At 44.4% G+C, this 16,388-nt stretch overlaps 1 protein-coding gene across 4 annotated transcripts in view; it reads right to left on the bottom strand.

Moving 5' to 3' along the window:
* Nucleotides 1–623: 623 nt before the first annotated feature.
* The window catches only part of ryr3 (ryanodine receptor 3), a 93,574-nt gene continuing 77,809 nt past the window's right edge, over nt 624–16,388 (bottom strand). For 2 of the 4 annotated variants that reach the window (XM_031581525.2, XM_031581527.2), the window contains 30 exons: nt 14,770–14,866; nt 13,534–13,646; nt 13,214–13,265; nt 13,023–13,079; nt 12,429–12,528; nt 12,143–12,222; nt 11,856–11,932; nt 11,630–11,703; nt 9,752–9,769; nt 8,819–8,899; nt 8,577–8,665; nt 8,256–8,384; nt 6,396–6,500; nt 6,084–6,165; nt 4,700–5,985; nt 4,540–4,577; nt 4,260–4,428; nt 4,054–4,140; nt 3,715–3,912; nt 3,297–3,427; nt 3,130–3,172; nt 2,830–2,957; nt 2,673–2,733; nt 2,394–2,540; nt 2,140–2,274; nt 1,650–1,806; nt 1,385–1,449; nt 1,168–1,268; nt 996–1,047; nt 624–857 (listed from right to left, as the gene is read on the bottom strand). In XM_031581525.2, the coding sequence (XP_031437385.1) occupies nt 762–857; nt 996–1,047; nt 1,168–1,268; nt 1,385–1,449; nt 1,650–1,806; nt 2,140–2,274; nt 2,394–2,540; nt 2,673–2,733; nt 2,830–2,957; nt 3,130–3,172; nt 3,297–3,427; nt 3,715–3,912; nt 4,054–4,140; nt 4,260–4,428; nt 4,540–4,577; nt 4,700–5,985; nt 6,084–6,165; nt 6,396–6,500; nt 8,256–8,384; nt 8,577–8,665; nt 8,819–8,899; nt 9,752–9,769; nt 11,630–11,703; nt 11,856–11,932; nt 12,143–12,222; nt 12,429–12,528; nt 13,023–13,079; nt 13,214–13,265; nt 13,534–13,646; nt 14,770–14,866 (4,048 nt within the window). In that variant the 3' untranslated portion in view covers nt 624–761. The remainder of the gene's footprint in view (nt 858–995; nt 1,048–1,167; nt 1,269–1,384; nt 1,450–1,649; nt 1,807–2,139; nt 2,275–2,393; nt 2,541–2,672; nt 2,734–2,829; nt 2,958–3,129; nt 3,173–3,296; nt 3,428–3,714; nt 3,913–4,053; nt 4,141–4,259; nt 4,429–4,539; nt 4,578–4,699; nt 5,986–6,083; nt 6,166–6,395; nt 6,501–8,255; nt 8,385–8,576; nt 8,666–8,818; nt 8,900–9,751; nt 9,770–11,629; nt 11,704–11,855; nt 11,933–12,142; nt 12,223–12,428; nt 12,529–13,022; nt 13,080–13,213; nt 13,266–13,533; nt 13,647–14,769; nt 14,867–16,388) is intronic. The other 2 variants (XM_031581526.2, XM_031581528.2) reach the window with 1 other exon arrangement.

Raw genomic sequence — 16,388 nt, 5'->3', positions numbered from 1 at the left:
TTGCTATGGTAATCTCTGTATTCTAGAACTCCAACTAAAGCCACAAAACTAACCTAGGTGTAACAATGCCTCACTACTCCAGGTCTACAGCACTAAACAGTGAGGAGGGACAAAGTGTTCGTATCTTTTTTTTTGTTGCATAGTTTCTTTTTTCTAAGGCACTTTGACAATTGATAATACATTAATATGGGCTCAAGTCTTGTCCCCTTGAGGGGCTGTGTATTTGTTGCAGCACACAGACCTCTTTGCAAAAGGTATTGTACATTCTCTTTCACTGTCATGTCATTTTTTTCAGACTTCAACAACATATCGTTTCTCTCATTGAAGCACTCGGTAAAATTCGTTAGCGGTACTTCTTGTGCATATTTTTGTCAGACATTCACTCAACACACCGTAAGCCACACCTAAAACGTCAATTTTACAAATGAAATTGTGCGACAGGTTTGGGCTTAGCAGATGGGAAGGCAACTCTTTTGATCAGATCCATGGAGACCACGTCTAGTGTTTTGGTAGGTTGGCATTGTTTGTTTCTTTTTTTCCTCTTCTTCACAGCACATCTTAGGTCATTTTTAGTCTTCAATGAGTCGTTGAAGGTGAAAAGTAGTTGTAGTGTTTCTGTTTTGTTTGTAAGGGATTACTTTCTTGGACTCAACAACATGGAGGTAAAAGCTAGTTTAGAGGTTCTTGTTTTTTTTTTTTTTTTTTAAGGGTTCAGAGTTAGTGGTCTCAGTCAGATCTCAGGGGACTCAGTGCAGTCTTCTTTAGCATAGCTGGTCCTCATATTGCTTGCGGAAACAGTCTCCAGCTGGGAAGAAGTCCCAGCACCTCTCCTGGTACATCTTCCACACAAACGATTCCTGTGGGGGGGAAATATACATCCGGTGATTACAAATCTGTAGCGTTCACTGCACTGAAATGTTGACTGTGTCCGTCAGTATGTTATATAAAAGGAGAGTAGATTATTTATAGATGATCAAAGGGAGAATGATTCATACCTGACCCGTGTGCTCGGTCTCATCCTTGTTAATCAGATACATCAGGAAAAACCTGAGTAGGGGGGAAAATGCACAGACTATTAATCACATCTGTGGAAGCATAGAGCATAGAAGAAGGACATTCTGAAGTTATGTTTAGGAACAAGCAAGAGTAAGAGAAGCTGGTTCTCACAGGTAGTTGGCCAAGTTGTGCTCTTGTAAGGTGTGGGTCTCGAAGCCGTGAGGTGTTCTGTCAAAGTAGTCATTACCAATTCCACAGATGAAGCATTTTGTCTGGAAAACAAAGTGTGATTGTTATGGTTATAATGAGGATGTTCTGGTTATAATGAGGATGTTCATCACATTTGGAAAATGGCAGGGTGCTTGGGAAATTGCATTTGTCTACTGACCTCCATATCCTCCTTTACTTGGTCTTGCTGGCTTCTCAACTCTCCAAAGGCATCAATAATCAAACCTATGCATAGTGAAACGTGAAGTTTGAAGAAGATCTTAACTGCCATTTTGAAACGACTAGAACAGTTACTGAAACGGCATCACGATTCCGAGTTCAGTATCTCATTAGCTTTACCAGTGTTCAGTAACTCATTTGTTTATTTCTAGCACATTAAATTCACATCGTGGCAGGTCGTCATGCCAACATGACTCATTACGAACCCTGAATGATAGCCAGTAGGATGACAATGACGAAGAAGAAGAAGGTGATGTCGAAGAGGATACGGTAAAGTTCGGAGGGATCTCCGGCCGGGTCTTCAATCTCGTCACCGATGCCACCGCCAGCTCTGACACCGACGTACATGTGAAACAAGTAGCACTGGAGACAAAGAAGGGCAAGAATAAAGCTGTTTCTTACAACACCTCAGTGACCTTTTTCATTCTCTACTACGTTCATACTCTGCTGGTTTATGGTCTCTAGAGGTCTATATTTTATAGTGTACAGAAACTGTTAAACCATGTTGATGCCTTTTGTTACTTTTAAGAGTTCAAGTTATTACACTGATTTAAAGCACAATGGAGTGTGTACATGCAAATAGAAGAAATGCCAAAATGTGTTTCACCTGACGGGTCTGTTTATCCATGTATAGTATAAATGAAACAGTATGGCTCTTACAACAGTGTCAATCATAATGGGATTTAATATACTCACAGTCATCATGTCGTCGCATTTCATGTCGGGGTCGTCCTCGTCTTCACTCTTGTTGTAGAACTTGCGGAAGAAGTTGAAGGCCACGACTGTGTAGAGGTACACCACCACAGCCAACAGCCCAACGGTCAGCATCAGCTGTGGACACACAATCAATAGGGCTTTCATGGCGGTGTCAAAAGTCCCTCTACAGGGAGAGGATGGAGCATTGGTATGCCTCTGCTGAATCAACAGTGCCCCCTGGTGGCTATACTCGCCTGTTTGCCATTATGAGTTACGGAGGACAGGATGGTCCTCAGGGTCTTGACGCCCATGGCGATGTCCAGCAAGTGGGCGGCGAAGAAGAAGTTGTTGTAGTGACCCAGAATGGACATGACGGTGTACCAGACCAGATATAGGAAGGACTACAACAAGAGAAGCCAAAGGCTGTGGTCAACTGAGCTCTGGTGAACTGAAAAATGCTGTCATTCACATGACCACAAAAGAAGCTGCCGCAGACTGAGAAACTATTCATTACAATCCTTCAAGAAACTCACATTGTCTGTCAGAACCACGCCCATTTTCCAAATATGGTACTTGGTGTCAATAGAACTCAACCTGCCAGGATAAAGTATTATATTAAGAACACCGTTCAGGTTAACATGCAACATCCACACACCTTTTCAATAACAGGCAGAAGAATAATGTACTAACCAGGAAACAAGGGATGGCTCTGGGACCACTGTCTCTATTGTGGGGTCAAAGTCCAGGGCACTCTTATCCAAACCAAGCAGTTCAGCGATACGCTCAGCCCCATACAAATCACCATATTTATTAATGACCTATAAAACACAATCCCCCAAATGCTTACATTATATAAAAATCACAATGGAAAATCATTTGAAATAAGATATGAGTCTAATACATTACACACATTACATTCATTAATCTTTCTAGTGCCATTCATGGCACCATCCACAACTTTGCTGGTGATATTTAAATGTATTGTCTTACCTTCCTCTTGACAAATTTGTCCCAGTAATTACTGGGAAAAGATCTAAAAGAAAAGGAAGAAGAGCATAAGGAATTGGAGCGAGGCTGTACTTTTTAAAATGTTCAAGTTGTTTCGTTTGAGTCTGAGCTTGACATGAACTCCTCTGTGAATTGGCCTGTTGTCTTACGGAGTGTTGATAACCAATCGGTCCCACTGTCCTTTGATGTCATCGTCAGACGGCTGCTCGGTGATATATATGCCTTCAAACTCCAGACTCCTGGCAATCTCCTTCTCCCGCTTGAATACCACCAGAGGGACCTGAACAAAGTCAACAGCAATACTATGAATCATCCCACAGGTACAACTGCTTACTTACTTATACTATCAGCCAGCTATGGTCAGTCTGCTAACACTCCTGAAAATGGTGGGTCAGGTGTTTATTGAAACCACCAGAAAGGCCTGGACAACAACACTAAAAATGAATCATGTCATACATTTACAGCAGTATACTTATACTTATACGCCAGCAATGATCAGCCTGCTAATAACAGACAATAGTAGTACAGGTGTTATTTGTTGGTGGTTTACGGTCATTCTCTTCTCACCTTCAGACAGTAATATCCCAAAACGCATAGGAGAGAGAGGACCGTGTGTATGATAGCCAGGAAGGTCAAAGAGGGAGCCATGTAGCCTGTGTTCTCCTGAAGCACATAGTACTCCATACCACCGTCATCGTCGTCCTCTTCATCATCATCACCATTTTCCCAGGAGTCCTCTTCCTCATCTGCCCCATCACCTGCCACCTGATACGATAAATAGATACACAGTGGACTGAAGTTTTTTAACAGACTGATCATAACCATAGATGAAGCCACGTCAGATAAAGCTATATTTCCCCACAGACCAGAATGTCTGGTTTCTGATGTCATCAAGAATGGACTTACTTTGTAGAACAGAAGGATGAAGTTGATGGCAAAGGCCACAAACAGAGCCAGAAAACGAAGGTTGTAGAAGTTGCGAGCCAGATAGTTCTAAAAAAGTAAGGAGATATTACAGATGACATACATATTATTAGTAGTAGTAGCATTCCACGATCAGATAAATGGGAACAACAGAAAAGCATCCATAAGTAAAGGGTCCTTAGACTCACGAGCATCTTGGTCTTGTAGACCGCCAGTCCCGCGAAGACGTTGGCCATGAATGTAGGGCTTCCCTCCTGCGCTGCACCACGTCTGTGTTTGTGAACAGGCTTCTCCTTGGCCACCGGCTCTGCAGGGGCTTCTTCCTTGGTCTTATCCTCCTTCTCCCTGGTGTCTGTGCTGTACAACACCACACACATTGCACATGTTGGACAGATTACGGGGAAGAACAGAAGAAATGTACATGCGCTAAGGCACTACTAGGTTTAACTTTGTGTTGTCAACACTCACTCCGCTTTTTCTGGCTCGGATTCCGTAACTTCAGCTTTCTGTGTAATAGAAAAGCACAGTAAGATTGAAACGCACAAATACCAGCACTTGCATCACAGCTTCTCAAGTTGTTACTGTTACTGAGGACAACGTGAAGGTCACCGAGGATGACGTTACAAACCTTGCTCTTCTTTTTCTCTGCCGTTGTGGTGGCAGACTCGGCAGGCTTGATCTCGCAGACGTCACCCAGGCCCAGTTCTAGCCCGAGTTTGCCTTCTCGTTTGCCCGGCCCCCCCATTAGCTCCATCATGAGGTCCACCTCCATGGGCTCGCCGCTCGTCATCTGCACTATGTCCGCCGTCGCCACCAACTCGTTACTGTCCGCCTTCTCTGCCTCCAGAACATCGCCGTGAATTCCGAACTGAGTCGGGTCGGGCATGTTGCCTAGGATGTCAGTCACTTTTATGTTTTTAGCACCCTCGACTAGCCCTCCACCAAAGATGGACGTCCAAATAATGTGGAAGAAGCCAAAGATCACGCTATAGATGCCTTTGAAGAAGCCCATAAAGAGCATCCAGAAGAACCCAAAGAAACCAGAGATCATCTCGCGGATAGTGAGCTTCTTGATAGTCTTGAACTGCTTGCCCATGCTGCGGAAGGTCAGCATCTGACGGAAGTTGGAGATTTTTCGCTTCACCGAGGTGCAGGCTGCCGAGAAAGCGGACTGGAATTCCAGGCCCTCCTCCTCCTCTTCATCTTCATCCTCCTCCTCCTCTTCCTCCCCAGTGCGTTCAAGGGCATCTGGCTCAGAGATCTGTGAGGCCAGCTGCATCTCAAAGATGGTGTCCTCGCAGAAGTTGACAAACATCTCCATCTTCTCGCTCTCACCACCCTCGTTAACCACGTCAAAGATAAACTGGCGCTTGGATTCCTTGACCTGTGGCTTCTCCCACTGGGTGCGACTTGACTCGCTAATTTCAAAGTAGATCCTCTCAATCCTTTTGGCACTGCCCATGATCTCTATGCGACCAAGGTATGGCTCGAAGTAACTAAGGACACTCTCGGCAAGGTCGAGGAAAGTGGACAAGCGGCTATCGTGTGGCATATGCTCAGACAGATTGGTGAGCAAGACGGCTACGTTGAAGCCGATGTCTTTGGCGGGCTCATGGAAGCGGTCCACGAACTCCTCATAGTTTACTATGTGGTTCTCGTCAGCTTCCGCACAAGAGAGGAGGAACTCGATCTCAGATTGCGTGTACTGCTTCTTGTTTTCCATGGCCTTCTGGAACTCCTTCTTGGATATGAACCCTTTCCTGTCGGGATCGTACTCCTTGAAATTGTCAGATGTCGTCAGGTCTTTCAGTTTGAGGAACATGTCAAAGAACTTGAGGATCATCTCCACATTGCTAGAAGATTCTACCAGCGTATCCACCATCTGTTTCCCTATAGTTCCATTCACCACGTTGCCTGAAAGTGAACAAGAGGCTCCATATTCATTTCTTTAATCCACAAAATTATAACAGTGATCTATGACAATAGTCATAACGTTGTGATCAATTTCCTACCCTCAAGGAGAGACAGCATCATAACCACCATATCTTTTTGCAGATCCATCAATTCCTTTAACAGCTCAATTTGACTTGAATCCTGAGGAGAAAGATGAGGACAGTCACAAACGCTGCAGCACCCTAAAACCTACAATTTCAAATGATGTTGCTATGTATATGTCAACAAAAGTAGACGTATCTCAATGATAACTAGAGACAGAAAAGCCAGTTTAGATGCTTGGGTGAACATAGATCAGGGAACAGGGAAAAAGATCAAATAGGAGAGATCATCAGGGTGCTGAGATGGAGATCAAACGCAGGAGCTCACACCTGTGATAGCTTCATCTGCATGTTGGCAAACACATGAAGGAATCCCACCACTGCGTCCCACAGCCTGCTGTGCGCCAAGCTCTGCTGGTTCCCAATGCAGGGCCCCTGGGGAAGGCATGAAACTCCCATCACCACTCACATCCACTGCCGGCCTCCGACATGACTCAGCATAACATCACAAGGGCTAACATAAAAGCACACTATTCGTTCGTTTGGCAGTATGTGGATGGTATGGGTGGGAGGGATTCGATTGATAAAAATGAGAAAAAAACAATTCAAGACATTGTACTTAAATGCATCCTGTATTGTACTACCTTTCTTGAATAAAAAATATGTTTTAAAAAATTAATAAAATAAAAAGCACACAATTCAACTCTGCATAACATACAGTTTATACAACAGAAGTGAGTATAACCCTGTGCAATATCGCTTGTCAAATGTCAAATGATTCAAAATTGTATCACCTTACAGTGACTGCATGACTTCTAAGCTGCACAGTAGGGTGTTAGGCCTTATGTAAAATGAAAAACTAACAGTTTAGATTTACTAAATAAAAAATACAGACCCCACAATAGGAACTCAATGCAACAAAAGTCAGTACACCTTTATGAAATGACTGAGATTTAAATCTTCTAATTTTTCAATACTTGAACATCTGTCCACCTTTATTTTTGACCTACTGACAGACTCACTCCGCCTCGGCATGGAGGGTACCAGCATTGCACACATTTCTGGAGAGGCGTCCTGCCATTCTTCAGAGAGCTCTATTGAGAGCTGCCCTACCTTTCTCTTTAAAATACCTCGAAGGTGATCTATTGGATTCAAGTCAGGCGAAGTCAGAGTCAGAAACACTTTGGATCATCAACACACTGAAATATTCCTCTTCAGCCAAGCGTCTGGAGAATGGGAGTCATCTTGTCAGCCAGTATTTTGGTATATCCACAGGAATGTAAGGTGCCATCTCCCCAACACCTTCTGCACTCACGCAGCCCATGTCACACTCCCACCACTGTGCTTTACTTTCAGGAATATGCATTCATTGTGATAGTCCTAGCCAGGATCACGCCAAACATACAGTCCCCCCTCTGAGACCAATACATTTATCTTGGTCTCATCCGACCAAAGAATATACTTTCAACATTTAGAATCAGAATTCTTTTCATGTTCTTTAGCATTCTTTTCATGTTCTTTTATTTTATTCTAAATTAACTGATTCCCCTTGATAACCCCTTTGCCAAGACTGAAGCACTTGCCCATCTTTTTGTCAGAGCTAGATTGTGCAAACAGTGCACTGTCCGCAGTGTCATTGTAGGAGGACACCCACTGCGGCTCTCATTAGGGCACTATGACTCACTCTAGACCTCCCGATTACTGCTGCAGCTGAGTTTTGACACCGATCTTCCTGTCTCCTTTTCCAGCTTTGTAAAATCTCACAATCAGATTTTTCAACTCCTGTGGCAATTGTTTTCCATGTGAAGCCATGATGCAGATATGCAGATAGACCCAGCACATAGGTCCAAACCCCAGAAAGTTCTGGTGTTCACAGGTGATTTTATAATTTCAAGTTTTTTTTTTACTTGAGTGTCAGTGATCACAAGTGTATTCGTTGCATTGTTGTATTGTCTTGTTGAGTTTCTACTTTGAGGCTTTGTATTTTCAATAGTCATTCTAAAGTATTTGTTTTTGATGATGCATTATTTAGAGATTTTGATTTTGTACTCACTTCTGTTGTACTCTTTATGCTCCTGTTTGTTGATGTTTTCTTTTAATTTGTTTATTATTATATTTATTATATGTTATTAATATTAAATGTAAAAAATTGTGTCCGTCTTGGGCAGGAATAAAAAAATCAGTTTTTACCTGAATGTACTCAGTGAGTGAGTTGAAAACCTGCTTAGCAACATTAAGGGCTTTGGCGAAGTTGAACTGGCCAGCTTCATCCATGACATCTTTTCCAGAGTAATACCAGTAGAAATCACTGATGGATTCCTGCGAGTGACACAGACTTGACAGTTAGTTTCATAGTCATGGAGTCGCCATTGTGCTTGCTCTAAGGGGGTTCAGGCCCTGGGCTCTGTAAAGCGCCCTGAGACAATGTTATTGTTTTGGCGCTATATAAATACAATTTAATTTAACTGAATTAATGAGTGAGTGAGTTTGATAACTGAAGTTGTGCGTTACCTGAAGACGGAGTAGATAGTCCACAGTGCTGATGATAATATTTACTGTGGCGGTGTTACCAGTCTGGTTACGCAAGAAGTTCTGGAAATCTGTGTGGCGTTGGTGTGCATGAGAATACATTAATCAGTTGTTGATAAGTCAGAAATTGAGAGGTTACATATTGCCATAATGATTTTTATGAAAAAGAAACCGCCCAGATAGCATCTAATTGTGCTATCAGCTGCTGCAGAAGAAATCATTACCGGCATTGTGGCCCTCACAGAGGAGCTGCAGGAACCTAAACAAATCCTTGGTGAAGTCATCATTCAGCAGCACTTTGGAACCTTGGAGGGTTGTAAGGTTTGTCAAACATCGTTAGACTCAAGGTAACACACTTCCATCCATCCAATAGAATCAGTCTCAGGATTGGAGATTCAGACTGGTGTCTGAATGGAGTCAACTCGTTTCATCAGAGCTGCTTACTCAATCACTCACACTGCATCACTCGAATGCCAGTCAGACCTTATAGCTAATACAACACGATATGACTAATAATAACAAATAGCACAATGATACAACACGACTCATGAAATGAGGAAAGTGATGACAAGACACCAGGGACGTGCACAGGAGGGGGCTAAGGTTGCTCGGGCAACTGCCAATTGCCCTCCTCGACTGAAGTTGCCCCTCCGAAGGAAATATATATTATTTTTAAATAGTATTACGGATGCAGAACTTCATGTAGGCCTAGATAAAATAATCGCGGAATAAGCGTCCAGGGGACGGGGGTGTGGCGGTGACAAAAATGAACGTGTTGCCCCTTTCTTCCAGGGCAGAGCAACTGCCCTTCAAAATTTCGGTGCACGTCCCTGCAAGACACTATGCTAGTAATGTTACAATGAGAACGCAATATGCCGACCCCCCCCTGCACACACAAACACAGCATACTCTAGTGCACCAGAGAGGTTAGCAAGGCTGCCTGTCTCATCCTCTACGGTCCAAGCTCTATTGAGATGCTATCTCAGCATGCATGGCTGCCTGAGGACCAGAGGGGATGGGATGCCTCATTACAACTGCTGGGGGGGGGGGGGGGCATGGGGGGGGGGGGGGCGGGGGTGGGAGGTGATGGACTAAAGGTGGGAACATGCCCAGGAGACAGCATGGCATTAGAGAGCAGTATCTGTAACTATAGTTACCCTTCTCTCTCGAGCCGCCTGGAGACCACGAGGGTCCATGAGAGGGAGAGACAAACAGGGAAAGCAGACGTAAGCAATGACATTTGGTCAAGAAAAACACAGAAAGAGCAAAACAAAAATCATAAAAACTGTTGGCGGCCCACAAAGGTAAAGACACACGGTACAGGAAACAACCATCTTATCTCAACATTTAAGAGATTAAACTGAGATTAAACTACACGGTACATAAACAACAGACTTATCTATCGATCCTAACAGATAGCTATTTCAAAGTTTTATATATTATCAGAGCTCCTCAGTAATTAGTTCCTACATTTTTTTTTTCTATCTGAATCAGATAACTGTAGAGCAATGCTGAATGTGCTATAATTTCAGGGGTTTCACTGTGTAAGACCAATACTTCCTTCCAACTTCTACCAATAACTGCACAACAAGGAAATACATTTACCGTAATTATTGCTCTGAAGGTGAGGCCAGAGGCTCACTGTTGTATACAAAAGCTTTTGATATATGATATATATTGACAGTGCAGTTGGGATATGTTCCAAAACGTTCACAATCTGTTTAGGTTTAGATTGGTTCTATATTGAAATCCAGTAGTGTAGGGTTTGTCCATGGGTGTGTAAAGAGGAACGCATTGTGGACAACAACTAGTTACTGACGCTACATTGACCAGCTCCTCCCGAATGAGCAGAGTGAGAGGACATCAAGGAACTGGGTAATGTGATTCTTTTTATTGTTTATATTGTGTGTAGTAGTATGTGTGTAGTGTGTGTGTAGTGTGTGTGTGTGTGTAGTGTGTGTGTGTAGTAGTAGTGTGTGTAGTGTGTGTGTGTGTGTGTGTAGTGTGTAGTGTGTGTGTGTGTAGTGTGTGTGTGTGTAGTGTGTGTGTGTGTAGTGTGTGTGTGTAGTAGTAGTGTGTGTAGTGTGTGTGTGTAGTGTGTGTGTGTAGTGTGTGTAGTGTGTGTGTGTAGTGTGTGTGTGTAGTGTGTGTGTAGTGTGTGTGTGTGTAGTGTGTGTGTAGTGTGTGTGTGTAGTGTGTAGTGTGTGTGTGTAGTGTGTGTGTGTGTAGTGTGTGTGTGTAGTGTGTGTGTAGTGTGTGTGTGTAGTGTGTGTGTGTGTAGTGTGTGTAGTGTGTGTAGTGTGTGTGTGTGTAGTGTGTGTAGTGTGTGTGTGTGTGTGTGTGTAGTGTGTGTGTGTAGTGTGTGTGTAGTGTGTGTGTGTAGTGTGTGTGTAGTGTGTGTAGTGTGTGTGTAGTGTGTGTGTAGTAGTAGTGTGTGTAGTGTGTGTGTAGTGTGTGTGTAGTGTGTGTGTAGTAGTAGTGTGTGTAGTGTGTGTGTGTGTGTGTGTGTAGTGTGTGTGTAGTGTGTGTGTAGTGTGTGTGTAGTAGTAGTGTGTGTAGTGTGTGTGTAGTGTGTGTGTAGTAGTAGTGTGTGTAGTGTGTGTGTAGTGTGTGTGTAGTGTGTGTGTAGTAGTAGTAGTGTGTTTAGTGTCGCAAATTCAGATGACTGGTGGATATTTTACATCTCTCATTTGAGCAGTACGGATATGTGCATTATAGCTAAAACAAATAATAATAATAAAAAATAATCCGAAAGCATCAAAGAGAAGCTTCTGAAGAGATTAGACTGTTGGGAGAAGCATCCCTGTTCCTTTAGTGTGTGTGTGTAGTGTGTGTGTGTGTGTAGTGTGTGTGTGTGTGTAGTGTGTGTGTAGTGTGTGTGTAGTGTGTGTGTAGTGTGTGTGAGTGTGTGTGAGTGTGTCTGTGTCCGTGTGCATCCCTGTTCCCTTTCCTACTTCTGGGTTTGGGTGACGTTCAGTATGAACAACAAAAAAACTAAACAAACAAAAAACAGAAGTTTCTCCTCCTTCACTCACTTGAGCCTTCTTCAGACATCATGCCAAGACTCTCTGCTTTGTTCTGTCTCTCAAATGCATTCAGGTCCAGGACACTGTATGGAGAAGTAACATTACATATAATATATACATTCTGTGCTTCCTTATACTCATTTGCATTCCAAAAACCATTATAAAGTTTATGGACATTAATATTAGTTTTACAAAGACACCATAACTATGTCAAAATGATTTAAAGATATCATACCTGCAAGCTTGCATGAGTCCAGATAAACTTTTGAAAAAGCCTGCATCTCTTTTTTCTTTCAGGTAGTCCAGCATTTTCTACACAGAAAACAACGTATTTTATCAAACTAAAGACATAAATGACAGGGGAAAAGTGTGTGTAGGTGTGTTTGTGACTATATGTGTGTGAGAGTGAATGAGTGAGTGAGTGAGTGAGTGAGTGAGTGAGTGAGTGAGTGAGTGAGTGAATGAGTGAGTGAGTGAATGAGTGAGTGAGTGAGTGAGTGAGTGAGTGAGTGACGACTCTACCTGCTGGACAATCACGTTCCCACCACTGAGAATTGAGATACCCAGTTTGAGGGTTCCAGTCACCATTGGCCCCAGATGGCCTAAGACAAGAATAATGTTGTTTATTAAGTTGAGGTCATACATCTTGTAGTACAGCTTCTCACACTGTTTAGACTTTAGCACTGTTTTCATTTGAACACTTTAATGTGGTTCAAAGTGGTTGGCCTGGTAACCCTCTTTAATGTCTCCCCCTCCTGTCTGTGCGCAGACACAGGGACGCCGGTCCAGAGCTTGACTGATCGCTCACCTTTACTGGAGCTGATCATCTGCAGCACCATCTCTGCTGCACCGCGCGCATGAAGTCTGGCCTGCTGGTACAGTATCTTCTGCTTCTCCATCTCTTTTTCCTGTGAGCCACAGACACACACACACACACACACACACACACACACACACACACACACACACACACACAGACAGACAGACAGACAGACAGACAGACAGACACAGACACACACACACACACACACACACACACACACACACATAGACACACACACACACACACACACACACACACACACACCACATAGACACACACACACACCACACATAGACACACACACACACCACACATAGACACACACACACCACACATAGACACACACACACACACACACACACACACACACACCACACACACAGACACACACACACACACACACACACACACACCACACACACACACACAAGAGGGTATGTTCATCAGATCTGACATGGTCATTTTTTCTTCAGTGTACTGAAAATAACGGTGTCTTTTCTAAAGGATTTCCAAGGATGGGATTAAGCGAAGAAATTCAAGCCTGCATCAGCACAGACTACAGCTGCACTCTTCTCGTACCTCAAAGGTCTTAGAACCTTCCTCATCTTCCTCCTCCTCCTCGTCTTCTGCACAACTCTGCAGAGAAACAAGACATGAACGATCCGTGATGACCAACTCCACTTAGGTTAAGTTATAAGCACTCATTATATGGTAATTAGTTAATTTGAAAGATGCTGTTTTTGGTTTGACAATCCAAAGCTAGGTTGTACCTTAGCCATCATGTCTGCATATGCAATATACAAAGGGTCTTCATCCAGTTGACTGCCAGAGAAATAAAAAGCAAAAGCATGAGCATGAGTAACATTTCTTTCCCCAGAGGCATGTGATGTCTGCACATATTGTTGGTGTGTGTGTGTGTGTCGTGTGTATCTGTGTGTGTGTGTGTGTGTGTGTGTGTGTGTGTGTGTGTGTGTGTGTGTGTGTGTGTGTGTGTGTGTGTGCGTGTGTATCTGTGTGTGTGTGTGCGTGCGTGTGTGCATGTGCATGTGCGTGTGCGTGTGCGTGTGCGTGTGCGTGTGTGTGTCCTCACCTCTTCTCTGTGAGAGCATTGTGACTGAAGTGGAGGATGAGCTGATGCAGAGGATCTGGCTTTAGCTCCGCCTCCTCCTCCTCCTCCTCCTCCACCACCTTTATTGGGGTTTTCTGCAGAAAGTCCCACACCAGTCAGCAAGACTCAACAACAAACAAACAAACAACAACAAACAATAAACACACAGGGATGCACACAGATCTACACACGGTAAGCATCTGTGCAGTAAGGAGCCATCGCTCTCAAATACACCCTTGTACCTGGAACTGATTTCCCCATTTCCCATAGTGGCTTTTTAGTCGACTTTATCCACGTCCAGACAGAGAATGGCACACTTCTGCAACTCAAACATGCCCACTCACAGCAGAACAAGGTACTGGCCTTCATGCTACATGCTGGGATGAGCGAGAGTAATGCCGCGTGTGGTCATCTGGGATTGAGCTACTGCTAGATGAAGGGGGGGGTGGGGGTGGGGGGGGGGGGGGGGGGGGGGCGGTAGGAGTGGGTGCTTTGGGAGAGGGGTCTCAGTGCTGGATAGGCATGCACACTGATAGAATCACACAGGCATGTAGAGATGGAGATCCAGTTAGTTTCACTTGCTATACCCTATTCTCTGGCCTACGTTTCCTCATACTATAACTAAGAATCACTTTGTGACTAATCCAAACTCTGAATTTGACCCAACGTGTTTACAGCAGGGACTACACAGCTGCGTTTAAGCAGTGTTAGCCACACTGAATGCTCTCCGTAGAGAGTGGGCTACGACTGGGGCCTTTAGAGCCGCACGCCCTAACACACGGGATTCATGGCCTCAAATAGATGACACGAACATGCCACGCATTTCACAATACGGTACGAGACTTACGAGAGACGACCACACCCACTGACCACACCCATTGATCACACCCACTGACCACACCCACTGACGACACTGAGACTGAGCTTCTGGTGGTGGGGGGGTGGGGGCGGGGGGTTCTAGTACCTTCTTACCAGAGCCCGGGGGAACGCGGCTTTGCTAGCAGTGAGTAGGGAGGCGGGGATGCCACGCACCACACGCTCATGCGGGCCCCGGCGGGCGAGCCTGGGGATGCAGCGAGCCGCGGCACCCGAGCAGAGAGTAGGCAACCGGGGTGGAGCCGGACGCTTGGGCAGCTCAACCAGCAGCGCGCACGGGGGGCATTCGACGTAGCGGGTGCTGCCAACCAACCCAGCGGCAGCCGTCACGCGGGTACTTACGGCAAGGTCCTGCACTAGCTTCTCCTCAAAAAAGTACTCCTCTGCCTCTATCCAGAACCTCTGGTAGGCCATGAAGTAGAGGTTAATACAGCGATGCCTGGGGAAGGAGGGAGGGGGGAGGGAGGGGTGGAGGAAAGAGCAGGTTTAGGCATGGGGGGGGGGGGGGGCTGATGGTATAGGAGAAGAAAAGATGCATGGGCAGTTAATGTGGAAGGAAGGAAGGGCAGAAGGGAGGGAGGGAGAGATGGGGGTAATAATGGGCTGCATTCTCTGGGAAAGATGGCGTGTGTGTGGATGGGTGAGGGGGGAAGTGGGTGATGTAGACCCACTGCCTCATCTGACTGGTCATAAGGATGGTTATAACACAGAGAAGCACGATTAAAAGGTGGAGTGTGGTCCAAATATAAGCAGCTAATAGGTTGGTAAAATGAACATAAAAACCAGTAAATCAATCATTCAGTAATTCAGGAGTTCACTGTTTATGCGCTATAAAAAGCGTTTAGCATGTACACATTGATTCCTTTTACATATAGTAAGAAATGGGTGCCACCTATGATGTTAACAAAATGAATAACTACATCAGTCAAAGAAAGCTCAGATGGAAATAAAAGAAGAAGAGGTTGATGGTAGATTTTCTGCCTAAGTACAGACCAATCAGAGTAGCAGTGGTGTGCTGGCATACAGTCTTTAGCTTGCGGAATGAGGGAGGACTGAGGCTGGAGTCAAGAACTCATATGGGTCTCGCGTATACCGTACCGTGAGCAAGGAGAACAGATGGTCAAAGCTGGTGTTTTGGTACAACTTTTCCAGCCACACGTACCGATAGGCATTCAGGAAGTAATTATTATTTTTGTATCTGAGGGAGAGTGTGGCGCATGGCAGAGACAATAGAGAGGAAGACATTTTAGGAGTAGGAACAGATGTGCAGGTTGGCACCAATGTCATGTGGCAGAGACACACTTCATTACACTTCATTCTGACTAATGGGAAGCTCTATGGGGGAAGCAAAATTACCATTAACTGGGAAAATCATAAAACACAAACGGAGGAAAAGAGGAAAAAGAGGAAAAAGGAAAATACATTTAAAATGGCTGCCCTGGATGGGAATATCAATGTCGTTCACTTCAGTACTCTTTGAACAATAGGCTACATGTGCTATCTTGTGTCAACGCTATACTGTATGTACTGTATGTGATCAGTGCTAGGCTACATGTATGTGCTATCTTGTGCTAACGCCATACTGTATGTACTGTATGTGATCAGTGCTAGGCTACATGTATGTGCTATCTTGTGCTAACACTATACTGTATGTACTGTATGTGATCAGTGCTAGGCTACATGTATGTGCTATCTTGTGCTAACGCCATACTGTATGTACTGTATGTGATCAGTGCTAGGCTACATGTATGTGCTATCTTGTGCTAACGCTATACTGTATGTACTGTATGTGATCAGTGCTAGGCTACATGTATGTGCTATCTTGTGCTAACGCCATACTGTATGTACTGTATGTGATCAGTGCTAGGCTACATGTATGTGCTATCTTGTGCTAACGCCATACTGTATGTACTGTATGTGATCAGTGCTGGTCAGGGATCAGTGATGCGCGGTCCTGCCGG

The sequence above is a fragment of the Clupea harengus genome, chromosome 15 (genome assembly GCF_900700415.2).
Source record: "Clupea harengus chromosome 15, Ch_v2.0.2, whole genome shotgun sequence".
Classification (NCBI taxonomy): domain Eukaryota; kingdom Metazoa; phylum Chordata; class Actinopteri; order Clupeiformes; family Clupeidae; genus Clupea; species Clupea harengus.
This window is presented reverse-complemented; position numbering and strand designations above follow the sequence as displayed.